Source organism: Ranitomeya imitator, chromosome 2 (genome assembly GCF_032444005.1).
Source record: "Ranitomeya imitator isolate aRanImi1 chromosome 2, aRanImi1.pri, whole genome shotgun sequence".
Lineage (NCBI taxonomy): Eukaryota > Metazoa > Chordata > Amphibia > Anura > Dendrobatidae > Ranitomeya > Ranitomeya imitator.
In genome coordinates, this window is record NC_091283.1 from 176,966,723 (window position 1) to 176,984,041 (window position 17,319).

General features: G+C 41.3%; 1 protein-coding gene across 18 annotated transcripts in view; it reads left to right on the top strand.

The window, feature by feature from the left end:
- Positions 1-17,319, top strand: part of DNM1 (dynamin 1) — a 166,107-nt gene that overhangs the window by 89,080 nt on the left and 59,708 nt on the right. For 13 of the 18 annotated variants that reach the window (XM_069748080.1, XM_069748073.1, XM_069748084.1 and 10 more), the window contains exons 3-10: positions 2,132-2,281; positions 2,415-2,618; positions 2,704-2,802; positions 5,354-5,514; positions 5,715-5,857; positions 7,323-7,458; positions 7,557-7,624; positions 8,655-8,793. In XM_069748080.1, coding sequence (XP_069604181.1) covers positions 2,132-2,281; positions 2,415-2,618; positions 2,704-2,802; positions 5,354-5,514; positions 5,715-5,857; positions 7,323-7,458; positions 7,557-7,624; positions 8,655-8,793 — 1,100 coding nt within the window. Of the gene's footprint in view, positions 1-2,131; positions 2,282-2,414; positions 2,619-2,703; positions 2,803-5,353; positions 5,515-5,714; positions 5,858-7,322; positions 7,459-7,556; positions 7,625-8,654; positions 8,794-10,425; positions 10,565-17,319 lie in introns of all 18 variants that reach the window. The other 5 variants (XM_069748085.1, XM_069748087.1, XM_069748070.1 and 2 more) reach the window with 1 other exon arrangement.

The following is a 17,319-nucleotide window of genomic DNA, read 5'->3' on the forward strand; positions in this document are numbered from 1 at the left end:
TGTGTTCTCTCTGTCCCCCTTTAGGTAGGACAATACCTGTATGACAGGTAACTCGAGCCTTTTTACAGGATCTCTATCATGACCCGGGCTCTATGCGTTACTGTGTCTTCAGGTGTATGATGGACAGGTGACTTGCAATAAGCTGTCCTGCCGGTTTCAGCTGTGAGATGTAGAATACTGCACAACCTCGGTCTTCCGGCTACCGGTATCTGTGCTCAGCGTGGAGGAAGCTCAGTCGCAGCTTCTCTCTCTAGCTCTTAACATCGCCTTTACTTCTTTCCTCCTTTACGCTCTCTACAATCAGTTCTACTTTCCTTTCTCTCCTTCCAGGAGCTGCAGCACTTCTCGTGGCTACACGGCCCCTCACTTGCTCTCTCCTTTGTCTCTCTAACAGACAGACTAACTGACTTTCCCTCCAGACCAGAATATATATATAGGGGAGCCACCCACAAGCTGGATCAGAGCTTCCCCTTCTGGCCTGGAGTGTGAACATGTTGCATGTTTGTGATTACTTGATAATAGGAATCCTTCATCACTTTCAATTTCCCAGCGTGACATCTCTCCCCGTGAGGAAAACAAGGTCACTGTAACAACCAGGACCCTGGGGTGTTACACCAAGAACGGAGCTCTGGAACCCCGTGAAGCCCAAGCTGTGCATGCTCAACATCTATAGTATTTGTCCTATTCAGACACCATGCACACCTCTGCTCCAGTCAACACGGGGCTGCAGAGCCCCAACCGCAGGGTTCCTGTCACCCAGTCTAGGGATCCCTAGCAGTTCTAGTGATTGGAAGCACAGCAATCAGCAAGTCATCCCTTATCACACAAATTAGCCCTTTACAGGGAAATGTCATCTGTTAGTGAAGTGAAGAAAGGAAATTTTGAAAGCAGTGAGGTGGCATTGGGAACAATAGCGCTCAGGTGACAAATTTTCCAACCAATTGTGTGCACAGAACCTTTGGCCTATCAGCACACTAGCTAGCAGCACAACACGCCCCTAGTGAACAACATCACGCATAGATTATGCAAAATTTGCTCTGAATCGTCTTGTGTGACACGACCGTACGACTGTCCCATACGACTTCTACATCGCAAATACGTCATGAAATTATCGCTCCAGCGCCGTGCATCGTGAAGTGTGACCGCAGTCTACGATGTTGGAGCGATAATTAAGCGACGATGTAACGTCACAAATCGTGCCGTCGTAGCGATCAAAATTGCACTGTGTGACGGTACCCTTAGGTCAGAGAGGACCTATCACCTGTCCAACACTGGCCCAGTTGGTATGGGTACCTGCAGCTTCTGGTCCGGTGCCAATAACGTTGATGTGGCCGCTGGACCAGGGTTCTATAAATCTTTTCACTCAAACCCCATAATTTTATGTTTGTATCTATTAATATGTTGCTGATTGACAATTTGAGGACCTTTTGTTGGATAACACATGATACTCTTGTCTGGATGTTTCCCTCTTATCTCCCTCTGCCTCCTTTACAAGTCTGACCAGGAAATCAATGTAAAGGATATATTATTTTAGTACATTTCAGATAAGGGATGTTTCCTAGTCATTGTCAGTGACCTGTGAAATGTGTTACTATATAATGTAGTTTCCTGTGCCCGGGAAGAATCACTTCCATCATATCTAGCCCCAAAGAACACATGGTGCTCCAAATATTGGGGTCTACCAGCTTTGGACCTTGATGCCTATGTAGACTTATTGGATATTTTGCCATCCCCTTAAAATCAAACAGTCCCCATAGTGGGAGAAAATACATGTGCGGAAAGCAATACTTCCATCACTTTTACGGTGAAGATAAGTCATCCACCACTAGAGGGAGCTCACAGAATTATGCAACAGCCATTAAATTTGAGCACAAGTCCATCATCAGTAAGCTCCTCTTATTAGTGGTGGCTCGGAAATAGATGGTGCAACTCCGAGGCTAGAGAAGACAAATGGTGTAAAAAAAAAATAATAACCCCAAATTGCAAAACTAATTTTTATCCCAAACTACATGCATTTATGTAAAAAAAAAGAAAATGGTCCCCAACCCCTTTAAGGTTTTGAGGGTAAGTGTCATACATCTTTTTTATGTTTGGACATCTTTTTTTATGTCATGTTTTGTCTGTACTATAGAACATGGAGAATTTCTGCACTGTAAGGGGAAAAAGTTCACAGACTTTGAAGAGATCCGTTTGGAAATTGAGGCTGAAACAGACAGAATCACTGGGAGCAACAAGGGCATCTCTCCTGTGCCAATTAACCTTCGGGTATATTCTCCAAATGGTGAGTCCACTGTTGAAGCCCCCTACCAATATAGTAGTATGGACCCCTCTACATCCACACAGATGAGGTCCCTCTCGAATGAGTTGTGAAAAGTCTTCATGTATAACTCTGGTCTTTCATGTTCCCTTTTTAGTGCTTAACCTGACCCTGGTTGACCTTCCGGGTATGACCAAGGTCCCAGTAGGTGACCAACCTGCGGATATCGAGGCCCAGATCCGCGATATGCTCATGCAGTTTGTCACCAAGGAGAACTGTCTGATTCTCGCTGTATCTCCTGCTAACTCCGATCTGGCAAACTCTGATGCCTTGAAAATCGCCAAAGAAGTGGATCCGCAAGGTCGGTCCGGCAATCCTGTCTTATGTTGAATCTGCTCGGTCATTGGGGTAGGCGGTTTATTAGACTTTTTTGATTTGTTTTGCAGGACAACGCACCATTGGTGTCATAACCAAATTAGATCTGATGGACGAAGGGACTGATGCTAGAGATGTTTTGGAAAATAAATTATTGCCCCTGCGAAGAGGTGAGCAGCCATCTTTTATTGGGTTAGGGTAAAAATACATAGTCGATAAAACAGTCATGCAACTTAATGTTACCTAATGGGTCGTAACTATTTTGACAGGTCTACTGCTTTTCCTCCTATCTTACTAGGTAGATATCTTATTAGGAGATGTCACAGCACACCTTCTCCTCCTGTATAATGGCTGATAACACCTCTATACACAGTAGATAACACAGGATCCACCATTCACAGTACGTGATGTCACAGCTCACCTCCTCCTGTACAATGACTGATAACACCTCTATACACAGTAGATAATACAGGATCCACCATTTACAATAGGTGAAGTCACAGCTCACCTCCTCCACTTTCTGTATAATGACTGAATAATTTTATAATAATTTTTTATTTATATAGGGCCAACATATTCCGCAGCACTTTACAATTAAGCGGGGACATGTACAGACACTAAATTCAGTACAAGTTATGACAATTTAAACAGTGACATTAGGGGTGAGGTCCCTGCTCGCAAGCTTACAATCTACAACACCTCTATATACAGTAGATAACACAGGATCCATCATTCACAATAGGTGATGTCACAGCTCACCTCCTCCTCCTGTACAATGACTGATAACACATCGATATACTGTAGATAACACAGTATCCACCATTCACAATAGGTGATATCACAGCTCACCTCCTCCTCCTGTACAATGACTGATAACACATCGATATACTGTAGATAACACGGGATCCACCATTCACAATAAGTGATATCACAGCTCACCTCCTCCTGTACAGTGACTGATAATACCCCTTTATACAGTAGGTAACACAGGATCCACCATTCACAATAGGTGATGTCACAGCTCACCTCCTCCTCCTGTACAATGACTGATAACACCTCTATATTCAGTAGATAACACAGGATCCACCATTCACAATAGTTGATGTCACAGCTCACCTCCTCCTCCTGTACAATGAATGATAAGACCTCTGTATACAGTAGATAACACAGGATCCACCATTTACAATAAGTGATGTCACAGCTCACCTCCTACCCCTCCCTTCATGATTAAATTTTCCCAGATTACAGCATTTTTTAATTTCCTTTTATTAAACTCTTTTTGTTAAAATATTTTTTATTGTGTGGATTTTTAACATATAACAGGGGAAAAGGGGAAGACATAATAAACATATATAATGAGCAATACAAATTAACATTAATAACAATGTAAATTGTCACCCCAACTATCTAAGGGGGAAGGGAAAGACAAGGAAAAAAGTCAGGGTAAGGGTAAGTTCACATTAGGCATTTTTTTCCAGTTTTTTTCTGCTGCAAAACCCGATCTCTTGGAGAAGCTGCAGAAAAAAAGCAGGTTTTGGTTGTTTTTGCATGCATTTTTTGCTGCATTCTTGCTGTTTTTTGGCATGCTAGATTTTTCTCTTGTGCATGCTGATAAAGTTTGGTGCAAAAAAAAACCCAAGTCCTATTCTACCGAATCAGGTTTTGGCACAAAAAAATGCAGCAAAACATGATACCTGCATTTTTGTTGTGGATTTTCAGCATCTTTTCACCACCCATTCATGTCAATGGGTGAAAAATGCTGAAAAAACGTTGAAAAAAACATGAAAGAAGTGACATGCTCTATTATGCAAAAAAAAACCATGCAATGTACAAAATACTAATGTCTTAAAAAGCAAGCTCTGTGCGTGAGATTTCTGAAATCTCATAGACATAGCTGGTACTGTAAAAACACAGCTGAAAATTTGCATTAAAAACGCCCAGTGTGATCACAGCCTTAAAGAGGGAGGAAAAAGGGGAGAGAGAGAAAAAGGAGAGAAAGGAAATGGGAAAGGAGGAGGGAAAGGGGAAAGGAAAAAAAAATAGAAAAAGAAGGGAGGATTAAAAATAAACTGTAAAAGAAAAGGAGAAACAGGGAAAGATTAATCTGAAAAACAGTATAAAACATTCCTCATTTAGAAAGTTTGGACTATGTATTCAACAAAAGAATGATCGTACTGGCTAACAATCAAGGTTTATCAAGAACATGGTAAAACAAAAGGTTCCATGAAGATCGTCTGACCTCATATTTGGAAAGAGATATTTTAACCCTGCTGTTCTGTTCGGTCTGGGGAGACCTATTTTGAACTTTGGTATTTTTTGGGGTGTTCAAGATGCGGTTCTGAAACTTGTGGTTGATTGACTTAAATGAGGATGGGTCGGTCGGCCACGGGTTTCAGAGCCGCATCTTGAATATTTTAAAGAATATTGAAGTTCAAAGTCGGTCATTTTTGACCAACAGAACAGCAGGGTTAAGAGCAAATGCTAATTCAAAGGTTTTGTGAACAGAGATTCTAAGAGCAAATGCTAATTCAAAGGTGTTGTGAACAGAGATTCTGTCAATAATATATATAAGAAAAAATGAAATAATAAACTTTTTTTTTAAAGAATTGCAATCAACATAAAAATTTGATTGATAGATCATTTTCTGAGTTCACATTGCCTTTAAGCCATAGGCGTCGTCGGTGATCTATTCCCCCAAGTCATTGCTGTTGTCTATGACAGGTTACATTGGCGTGGTGAACAGAAGCCAGAAAGACATAGATGGCAAGAAGGATATCCAAGCTGCTTTAGCGGCTGAAAGGAAGTTCTTTCTTTCACACCCATCTTATCGACATCTTGCTGAGCGCATGGGGACCCCGCACTTACAAAGAACTCTCAATCAGGTAACTATGCTTGGATACGTCGATGACCTCCTGAGGTGGACGGTGAATATATTAAACTAGAATTGGTTATTGATCATTTGTCCTGTAGTTGTTTATGTGTTTAACTTTCTCTTGCTTGTCTTGGATGCAATCTGCCCTTCTGGTTGGGATATAATCATTTGACCAAGGGACAACTAATCAACTTTTTTTTGGTCCAATAGCAACTGACCAACCACATTCGGGACACTCTACCGGGGCTGCGAAATAAGCTGCAGAGTCAACTCTTGTCCATTGAGAAGGAAGTGGAAGAGTACAAGAATTTCCGTCCAGATGACCCGGCTCGTAAAACCAAGGCTCTTCTCCAGTGAGTTCTGTTCTTCGTTAATGTCTCCTGAAGTTTCTTCGGATGAGACATTTCCCATTTCTCTAGTACATGGCATAGCTTATTACAGTAGATTTCTACCTTGCATTAATTTAATTTGGATCCACTAATATTCTTCCTATTGGGAAGAAGTCATCGTAGACTGTTGGTCATGAGCAATTTACAAACAGTAGGTTGGTTCTTCAGCTGTCCTCTATACGCTCATATGAACCTGGTCTTAGAGTGGTGTATAAATTTCCAGACTTGACAAGTCTACCTTGACGTTTTTTCTGATACAAAAAAGGAATGGAACTTGAGAGACAAAACACAGAATTCACTCACAGCTTTCTTTGGATTGGCTTAGAAACTATAGTGGTGTGGATTCTTTTTTTTTCTCCCTGAATAGTCCTGCCACTGATCCTATAATCTCACCTCCTTGGTAGGACTGTTGGAAATCTTGTGCATGTGCGCAATTGTCAGTGGTCCTACCATAGTGAGTATGAGCGTGTATGCATAACTATATATGGGCTGTCTATCATCCCAAAGGGGCGTGATTAGAAGGTCAGTGGCAGGACGAGATATTTGAGAAGCTGGAGAGTAATAGTTCAGTTTTACAAGTTAAGAACATTAATGTGCAAACACCTTATCAAAATACCCAAATCTGCATACATGCTGTTATAGTAGCACAGGACAGTTAGTAACGGACCTGATGGGTTCCTTTTCAGAGCAAAATTCAGGAACATAGTAGAGCTCAGTTTATCCGGGAATAGCAGAACCAAGTTTATTAAAGTGATAAGGAAAATAATGAATGCAGCTATTATATTCTAGAATTTGCCAGTATGTCACATTACTTGCCCGCATTCTCCACCACTTGAAATGGACATCTCTTACTAGCACAGATCTGGTCTTCCCAGGTGATTTTAATTAAAAAACAACAACTTTTTTTAGAATGTAGTGTTTCAATTAAATAGAGAGAAGTAAAAAACAAGAGATAAAAAGGTTCATATACAGAGATCTCACTCTCATATTCATAGATTTCTCTTTATAGGTATATTTTTTCTCTTAACTTTACCTCTCCCTTTTTTAATTGTAACTCTTATTCTAAATATATTTCTTTTTTAATCAAATGACTTCTGAAGACCGAATCTTTGCAGGTACAGTTTTCCATATCAACATACACAGGTACGTGGCACTGGATACAGGCAATGGTGCAGGGGTACAGGATACTGGACATAGTGTAGAGGAGCTGAGTTTGCGTCAGGCTACGAGAACCTGGCAGGATACAAGGACTCCGGTGTCACGTGCACACAGAGAGCCTATATTTCTAGTTTTTGGCGTGATCGATCCGTCTTAGGTTACATATTGGACTCTATAGAAAGTGGCGGCCATTCAGTCTGTTGATCATCTCTAAATAGTCTTAATCCAGAAGTTTAGCCTATGTCCATCACCAACTTTTTCATCTTTTTAGGATGGTGCAGCAGTTTGCCGTCGACTTTGAGAAACGTATTGAAGGCTCTGGGGACCAAATTGATACTTATGAGCTCTCCGGTGGTGCGAGGATCAATCGAATCTTCCATGAACGCTTTCCTTTTGAGCTGGTGAAGGTATGAATTACTGTCTGACCTGTGGATGGTGAATTGTCGTCTGCAGGATATTTGTACCGGGATTTCCTGATCCGCTAAAATCCCTTCTCTTGGTGCAGATGGAGTTTGATGAGAAGGATTTGAGACGAGAGATCAGCTACGCTATCAAGAACATCCACGGCATAAGGCACGTACAGCATGGGGAATGGCGTGGCGTGGCACGTGTATTAGCATTATTGCGCTTTGTACTCTGTAGCCCCCTCCCCATGTAGGATCTCATCCTTACCCACCCCACTGATGATACCTATGAATAATCCTCTAGACTATGATGCCTCACCCTTCCTAGAATCGTAGGCGCAGCCACTGGGAGAATAAGGCAGATGTACAGATCGTAGTGTTCCCACAATCACATATCACACATATAAATAGTAATATCTGTATAATCGGCACATCCCTATGTCAGAACCAGACCATTACACTAAGATGAGCGGCACCACAGAGCCGCTGCTAATCCGCCGCTGCAGAAGAGGTCTGTCACAGACTGCTTTTGCTTTAAGTGCCATCCCCTGTGCCAAATATCACAGAGGACCCTCAGCTGCTGCAGAACATCATATCTCACAGCTACCACACAACATAATGATACACACCTCAGCTGCTGCAGAACATCATAAAACACACCTCAGCCGCTGCAGAATATAATACACACCTCAGCCTCTGCAGAACATCATAATACACACCTCCGCTGCAGAACATCATAATACACACCTCAGCCGCTGCAGAAAATCATAATACACACCTCAGCCGCTGCAGAACATCATAATACACACCTCAGCTGCTGCAGAACATTATAATACACACCTCAGCTGCTACAGAACATCATAATATACAACTCAGGTGCCACAGAACATAATACACACATCATAATACATACCTCAGCTGCTGAAGAACCCCATAATACACACCTAAGCTGCTGCATAGCCTCATGATGCACACTTCAACTGCTGCAGAACATCATGATACACACCTCAACCCCAAATTATTCACCAATTAGGCTTTTACCTCCGCCTGGATCCTACATATAGCCAAGCTGCCTTGTGGCTACCAGTGGCATTGCCTTATTAGCTAGATTGTTAACCCCCTGAGCTCATGACATTGCCGACTTGCAGGTAACGCTGTATATTCTCCTTATTACCTGCCTCACTCCGTCGGGTGTTTAGAACTGGGCTCTTCACACCTGACATGGCCTTTGAAACCATCGTCAAGAAGCAAGTGAAGAAGATCAAAGAGCCGTGCCTGAAATGTGTGGACATGGTCATTTCCGAGCTAATCAGTACCGTTAGACAGTGCACCAAGAAGGTAACCCTTCTGGACCGGGCGCCGGACTCTGCACCGCTCCCATCACGTGTGACACCCCAACCTCAGCATGACCGGAGGACACAGTCAATCAGAAAGCGCAGACCTTCTGAATGGCTGCGTCGCTTCTTCTTGAGCATGCTATAGTCTACATTTTTGACCATGTGCATGGACTACGTATAATATAAAAAGGGCCGTAAAGCCACCGGTATTGTGAGTGTATGAGAATATGTGTGCGTTGAGGGGTATTCTGAATAGTCAGAGTATATACTGGTCTAAAGGGGTTGTCTATGATTATAAAAAATGGTTGTTTTATAGTCCTCCCAAAATAGCGCCATTCTTCTCCTTTGGTAGTGACCGGTATTGCACTTTATCCTGAAGACACAACCTCTGAAGAAGAGTAAGTGTTTCTGTAAAAAAGCAAGAAAAATAATAATGCTGGATGCATTTTTCTAATTACAGACACCCCCTTTTTAACTCTAAGAATTCACTAAAATAGGCTCCACGGGTGCAAGATACATGCAAGACAATCCTTGCGTAGTCGAGGTAGCGTCCTCCTTACTTTTTCCAGTAGTGTCATCCAAGGATATAATCCCTACCTTCCTCCTTCCATCAATCGTCATTACTTTCTAAGCGATTTATTTCTCTATCTCTTTCTATCTTCTACACTCCTTGTCTTCCTCTGATGTTCTGTTATTACTCCGATAAAGGACCCTGATCACGTTAAAGTCAGTGAACTCGAACCTGGCTGACTATCTTAGGTATACGGGGGTCTCCTGCCTCTTCCCTCACAGGAGAAAGAAGGATCGGGCATATTGAATTTTAGTGCACAATCATTTGGTTCTCACTGGAGATAAGCCAGAGATGTCTCGCTGCCGCTTGCTTCCCTTTCCCCATTAAACACACATGCTCGGGCAAACAGAGCATCCAAGTGTACAGGAGAGATTCCAGCTCAATTTATATTCACCTTCAGGACTGTTTGGCCCATTTTTCCCCAAAGGACGAAGCCACACACGGTACAGCTGGGCATTTTTTTTTTTATAAGGAATACACAAGACATCGACAGCTGACTGCTCATGTCACGTCCTGCACCAACAAAAAAGGTGTCCATGTCTGCCTTATTCCCCTTGCCCCAGTGTTTGACCCTACGACTTGGAAGGGTTAGGCCGATGGAGAGGTTTGGGTAGACCCCAATGATACGTCACACAGTCACTTTGCTCAGCAGATGAGACTCCCAGTGATGGTGATAACCTTACCATTGAAATGAGTATGGTAACACTTGGGGGTCTCCATAACACTAATTTGGTTGAAGAGGTGACCATCAGATTTTGGTGAAGGAGAATCCCACCATTGTGACTGTCTCATTGACATTATTTGCAGTGTACCAGAGGAAAAGCCTTTTAAATCCAACCCCCAAGTTTTCCCCCTTTTATTACCACCGGCTGCCGACCTTCCCTCTCCTAAGCAGCGCCTTTCATTTTGCCTCATGTATTTCTCTGTGTTTTCTTGCGCTCCCGTGTCTCTCCCACTTCCCCCTCTGTCTTCCTCACTGCACCTATTTCCTCTCTGCCTGTCTTTCCCCATGTCCTGATGTATGTCCTGCCTCCCTGTTGGGGTTCACCTTTGATTGCACAGGACTGGACTCTTCACACCTGACCTCGCTTTTGAAGCCATTGTGAAAAAGCAGGTGCAGAAGCTAAAGGAGCCGAGTCTGAAGTGTGTGGATATGGTAGTAAGTGAGGTGACCTCCACCATCCGAAAGTGTTGCGAAAAGGTAAAAAAAATAATAATAAAAAAAAATCAGCCCGGGGAAGGGACTCATTCAGACAGATAGTCTACGTATGTGGTTGGCGGGCTTCATCAATCCTGATTTGACCAGCGAGGTCCATGTGAAGACCATAGGCTCCTACCACTCATTCATAAAGTTGAAACCAGAAGTTTACTATATAAAAAGACACATCTGCCTGATTGTCTCAATATCTGACATGAAATCAGAATAATCCTTTCCTGTTTTAGGTAAATTAGGATTACCATAATTATTAACCCCTGTTTTCACCTTTCTGACCGGGCCAATTTTTACAATTCTGACCACTGTCCTTTTATGAGGTAACAACTCTGGAACGCTTCAATGGATCCCACTGATTTTGATACTGTTTTCTCATGACATATTGTGCTTTATGATAGCAGTAAAATTTCCACTATATGACTTGCGTTTTTTTGTGAAAAAATGAAAATTTGGCGAAAATATTGAAAATTTTGCAATTGTCCAACTTTTAATTTTTATGGCCTTAAATTAGAGAGTTATGTCGCACAAAATAGTTAATAAATAACATTTCCCACATGTCTAATTTACATCAGCACAATTTTGGAACCCAAATTTTTTTTTGTTAGGAAGTTATAAAGGTTAAAGGTTGACCAGTGATTTCTCATTTTTTCATCAAATTTTGCAAAACCATTTTTTTAGGGACCACATCACATTTGAAGTCACTTTGAGGGCATCTATAGGATAGAAAATACCCAAGTGTGACACCATTCTAAAAACTGCACCCCTCAAGGTGCTCAAAGCCACATTCAAAAAGTTTATTAACCCTTCAGCTGCTTAACAGGAATTTTTGGAATGTTTAAAAAAAATGAACATTTAACTTTTTTTCATAAAAAAATTACTTCAGATCCAATTTGTTTTATTTTACCAAGGGTAACAGGAGACCCCAAATGGACGCCAAAAGTTGTGCAATTTGTACTGAGTATGCTGATACCCCATATGTGGGGGTAAACCACTGTTTAGGTGCACGGCAAAGCTCGTAAAGGAAGGAGAGCCGTTTGACTTTTCAATGCAAAATTGGCTGGAATTGAGATCGGATGCCATGTCACATTTGGAGAGCCCCTGATGTGCCTAAACAGTGGAAAACCCCCACAAGTTACACCATTTTGGAAAGTAGACCCCCTAAAGAACTTATCTAGATGTGTGGTGAGAACTTTGAACCCCCAAATGCTTCACAGAAGTTTATAATGTAGAGCCGTAAAAATAACAAATCTTTTTTTCCCCACAAACATATTTTAGCTCCCAAATTTTTGTTTTCACAAGGGTAACAGGAGAATTGGAATGCAAAAGTTGTTGTACAATTTGTCCTGAGTACGCTGATACCCCATATGTGGGGGGGGGGGGGGGGAAACCACAGTTTGGGCTCATGGCAGAGCTCGGAAGGGAAGGAGCGCAGTTTTGGAATGCAGACTTTGATGGAATATTCTGTGGGCATCATGTTGCGTTTGCAGAGCCCCTGATGTACCTAAACAGTAGAAACCCCGCACAAGTGACCCCATATTGGAAACTAGACCCCCAAGGAACTTATATAGATGTGTTGTGAGAACTTTGAACCCCCAAGTGTTTCACTAAAGTTTATAACGCAGAGCCGTGAAAATAAAAAATATTTTTTTCCCCACAAAAATGATATTTTAGCCCCCAAATTTTTTATTTTCACAAGGGTAACAGGAGAAATTGGACTGCAAAAGTTGTTGTCCAATTTATCCTGACTGCGATGATACCCCATATGTGGGGGTAAAACACTGTTTGGAAGAGCTCGGAACGGAAGGAGCACTGTTTTTACTTTTTCAATGCAGAATTGGCTGGAATTGAAATCGGACGCCATGTCGCATTTGGAGACCCCGCTGATGTGCCTAAAACAGTTGAAACCCCCCAATTCTAACGCCAACCCTAACCCCAACACACCCTTAACCCTAGTCCCAACCCTAACCATAACCCTAACCACACCCCTAACCTTAATCCCAACCCTAACCATAACCCTAACCACATCCCTAACCCTAATCCCAACCCTAATCTCAACCCTAAACCTAATCCCAACCGTAAACGTAATCCAAACTCTAATCCCAACTCTAGCCCCAACCCTAACTTTAGCCCCAACCCTAACCCTAACTTTAGCCCTAACCCTAACCCTAATGGGAAAATTGAAATAAATATATATTTTTCATTTTATTATTTTTCTCTAACTAGGGTGATAAAGGGGGGTTTGATTTACGATTTATAGTGGGTTTTTATGTTTGGCAGCTGTCACACTAAAACACGCTTTTTATTGCAAAAAAATAGTTTTTGCATCACCACATTTTGAGAGCTATAATTTTTCTATATTTTGGCCCACAGAGTCATGTGAGGTCTTCTTTTTTGCGGGACAAGTTGACATTTGTACTGGTACCATTTTCGGGCACATGACATTTTTTGATCGCTTTTTATTCCGGTTTTTGTGAGGCAGAATGAACAAAAAACAGCAATTCATGAATTTCTTTTGGGATAGGGGCCTTTATACCGTTCCGCGTGTGGTAAAATTGATAAAGCAGTTTTATTCTTCAGGTCAGTACGATTACAGCGATACCTCATTTATATTTTTTTTATGTTTTGGCGCTTTTATACAATAAAAACTATTTTATAGAAAAAATAATTATTTTTGCATCGCTTTATTCTGAGAGCTATAACTGTTATTTTTTCGCTGATGATGCTGTATGGCAGCTTGTTTATTGCGGGACAAGAGGACGTTTTCAGCGGTACCATGGTTATTTATATCTGTCTTTTTGATCGCGTGTTATTCCACTTTTTGCTTGGCGGTATGATGATAAAGCATTTTTTTTGCCTTTTTTTTTTCTTTTTTTAATGGTGTTCACTAAAGGGGTTAACTAGTGGGACAGTTTTATAGGTCGGGTCGTTATGGACGTGGCGATACCAAATATGTGTACTTTTATTGTTTTTTATTATTATTTGCACAAAAAATGGATTTATTGGTAAAATATTTATTTAAAATTGTATTTATTTATTTGGGGATATTATTTTTTAAATATTTTTACACATTATATATATTTTTTAACTTTATTACATTTTCCCAGGTTAGGACATGGGACATGCCAGAATAATGAGAGAGAGAATGTTTTAAGGCATTTTTATTACTTACTGCAAAGTCAAAAGTTTACATACATTGAAATTGATATGTCTTTAAACAATTCTGGGCTGCCCATATGATGATGTCATGTGTTTGGAAGCTACTGATAGTTTTTTTTGGCAACATCTGAGTTAATTAGACACACCTGTGGATGTATTTTAATGCACACCTGAAGCACACTGCTTCTTTGTGTAGAAAAAAAGGGAAAGTCTCAAGAAATCAAGATATCAGGATGAGAACTGTAAACTTGCACAAGTCTGGCTCATCCTTGGGTACAATTTCAAGATACTTGAAGGTGCCTCGTTCATATGTACAAACAATTATGCGCAAGTACAAACAAGAAGGGAATCTTCAGCCATCATACCGCTCAGGAAGGAGACGGGTTCTGTGTCCCAGAGATGAACGTGCTTTGGTCTGACATGTGCATATCAACACAAGGACAAAAGCAAAAGACCTTGTGAAGATGATGATGGAAACTGGTAAGATTGTGTCAATATACACAGTGAAACGACTACTGTATCAACATGAGCTGAAAGGACACTCTTTCAGTTAGAAGACATTACTCCAAAAGAAACATAAAAAGCCAGATTAATGTTTGCAAATGCACACAGGAACAAAGACCTTAAAGTTTGGAGACATGTCCTGTGGTCTGATGGAACTAAAATTGAGCTTTTTGGGCATTATGACCATTGTTATGTTTGGAAGAAAAAGAGAGAAGCTTGGAAGCCTAAGAACATCATCCCAACTGTGAAACACGGAGGTGGCCGCATCATGCTGTGGGGTTGTTTTGCTGCAGGAGGGACTGGTGCACTTCACAAAATAGATGGCATCATGAGAAAAGAAGATTATGTGGCAATACTGAAGCAACATCTCAAGAAGTCAGCCAGGGAGTTAAAGCTTGGGCGGAAATGCCAAACGAGAAATACTTAAATGTTGGCAGTAGTTTTGCCTTATGGCATGCATATTGTGCATATTTTTAATTAAAGGGGTTATCCAGGCTTGGAGCACAAGTCTGCTGTCACTCTATGTGACTGCAGACTTGTGAATCCTCACAATGTGTACAGTGCGTGCTGTCAGGATTCTCCAATGCCGGCATCAGGAGTGGATGACTGCCTAGACGTGTACGGCCTTGCTCAATATTCAGCAACATACTTATGGTCACGTGACTGCCCGCTCCCTGTGCGCACTGTGAGGATTCGCTAGTCTGCAGTCACATAGGGAGTATAGATGAGCGAACTTGAACTTAAAAGTTAGTGTTCGTTGCCAATCGCCGAACATGAACTTCTCCCGGAAGTCCATTGCAATGTTTGGAGTTCCGGGGGGAGGAGAAGAGGGAGAGAGAAAGAGAGCGCCAAACAATTTTCCAGCTCAAAAGTTCAGGTCCCCATTGTTTTCAATGGGGTTTGGGTCCTGGCTAAAGTTCAGCTACAGTCCTGGTAGCCGAAACGAACTTTGGAATCAAGTTCAGTCTGGTCATTCATAGCAGGGAGTCTTCATAGTGAGAGAAGTGCGGGAGCTGGGTGCGCACAGCGCTCTATATGTGGCTGTATCACTGCAATCTCTGTAGTTGGGAGATATGTTCTCCAGTAATGGAGGACAGATCTCTGCACTTGGTAAAGCACACTTTAGCCCCTATTTTCCCCTAATAAAAGACATCGACCTTACTCCAAAAAGTCTCAGTATTACATTTCTAGTGTAAAAGTGAAAACAAAAAAGAAAAGTTTAGTTCTTTTTACATTGGGGTGGGAGCAATGTTCTGCAGAGGTCGGACCCCCGTTCATCACAATGTGAGAGCATATCCCAGCGGTTTGCCATCGCATTACAAGATGCCAATAAAAGGGTATAAAGGATCTGACTCGACTGCGCCGAAAATGTGCCTACCCCGGGATGCAGAGCTTGGTCAGGTATGGCCTCCATTCTCTGCACTCTGTAGGGACTTTTCAGCTAATGGAACGTGAGATTATTGATCCTTAAATACGGAGATTTTCAATGCTCAGATCTTGTACTCTGCCGGCTGGAACATAATAATGGGAACATATTTCCCATTAATTCTCCAGCATGAAGCATATAACATAATGTCCCCGCGACGGGTAAGAATAGAGTCTGTACCTGTCGTCCCCGCAGAAAAGCAGTAATAAAAATAATAAAAAGACAGCTTAAGAGCAATGCAGAATCCGATAATCCTGGGAGCAGGATACATTTGCTAACAGTGAATTTGATTTTCCTTCTTTAAGGAAGCGTGCATTTTCGATATTAATGTCCGCAGGCCGAAGAATAATTATGTATAGTGCTCATATAGTCAACACTTTATTGGGAGGGTGATCAATATGAGCTTAAAGTTTATCCCTTTTTCAACTGCATTGCACCTAATGGGAGATATCAATTAGGTAAAATGATAAAATAATGGCTGCCCTCAGCCACCACTAGGGGGAGCATGTCGCATACGGTTTTACTATTAAGTGTGAAATAAGCTCTTGTGTGCCTCCTAGTGGTGGCCGCAGGGAGAAAGATTTGCATCATTATATCCTAAAGCCATACAAAGGTTCTACATCCCGAAAAAAAAAATGTTAATTAGGAAAATGTGGAATTTATTTTTATTAAAAAAGGTGTTCATAACCTGCCAATAGGAAATTGCTAATTATTTACCAAAATTTGCAAAAGTTTAGAAAACCTTAGAGCCCTCAATATCTTATTATATGGGTACATATAGTATGTCATAGACCTCTCTGGCTTCAAACAGGATGAAGAACTAAATGTTTGTGGTGGATCGGGGCCGTGGTTCTTTGTAGGTCGTCCTCTTGCTAAAGCTTAGGAAAATGATTTTTATAGGGGGGTAGAAGGACTGTGTGCAGTTTATGAATGATGCATGCTGATGATATGATTCATGCTCAAGGTGGCTCCATTTATGTCTGATTTGCAGGGGCAGGCTCAGACAACTTTATCATTTTGCAACCTACCACCCAAGTCCTATGGTCCACCATCCCCAAAAACTGTAATATGCAACAATTCTATATTGTGCAGAAGTGAATAGAGCCTTCAAAGATCAGCTTAGCCCAATAATGGACCCCCTAGACCCATGCCATATAGAAAACGCAATAGATGATAGATTTGATTGTACCTGCCCTTGAAAATCTCCATACTCCATAGGTATCGGCACTGTTGTATGTGTTAACGTCTATGGTCTGTGTAGTGCGGTGCATTTTCTGTGCTTGTTGCTTGTGGATTTCATGGTCTTCTCTGCATGCAGCGCCGTTTTTCTTATCCCTTTCACCTTCTAAAGAAATGCCATTTAAAAACCAATTTTTAAAGACCCAAAGGAAATAAATGCTTTTGGGTTCTTTTTTTATTATTATTTAAATGCATGTATTTGGGGCTGGAAATCATTTTTGCAATTGGGTTCCATTAAAAATTTTGCAACCTTTTTTTTTTACTGGCTCTTTGTTTCCACAGGTCATGATCATGGCTGTTTGCAGAATCAGTGCAGAATGAGTAAAAAATAAATATTTTTTTGGCACAAAATATATGCATTTAATTAATAAAAATCGCCCTTTAATACAATGTCCTGTTTATTTTGGGAACCATGAAA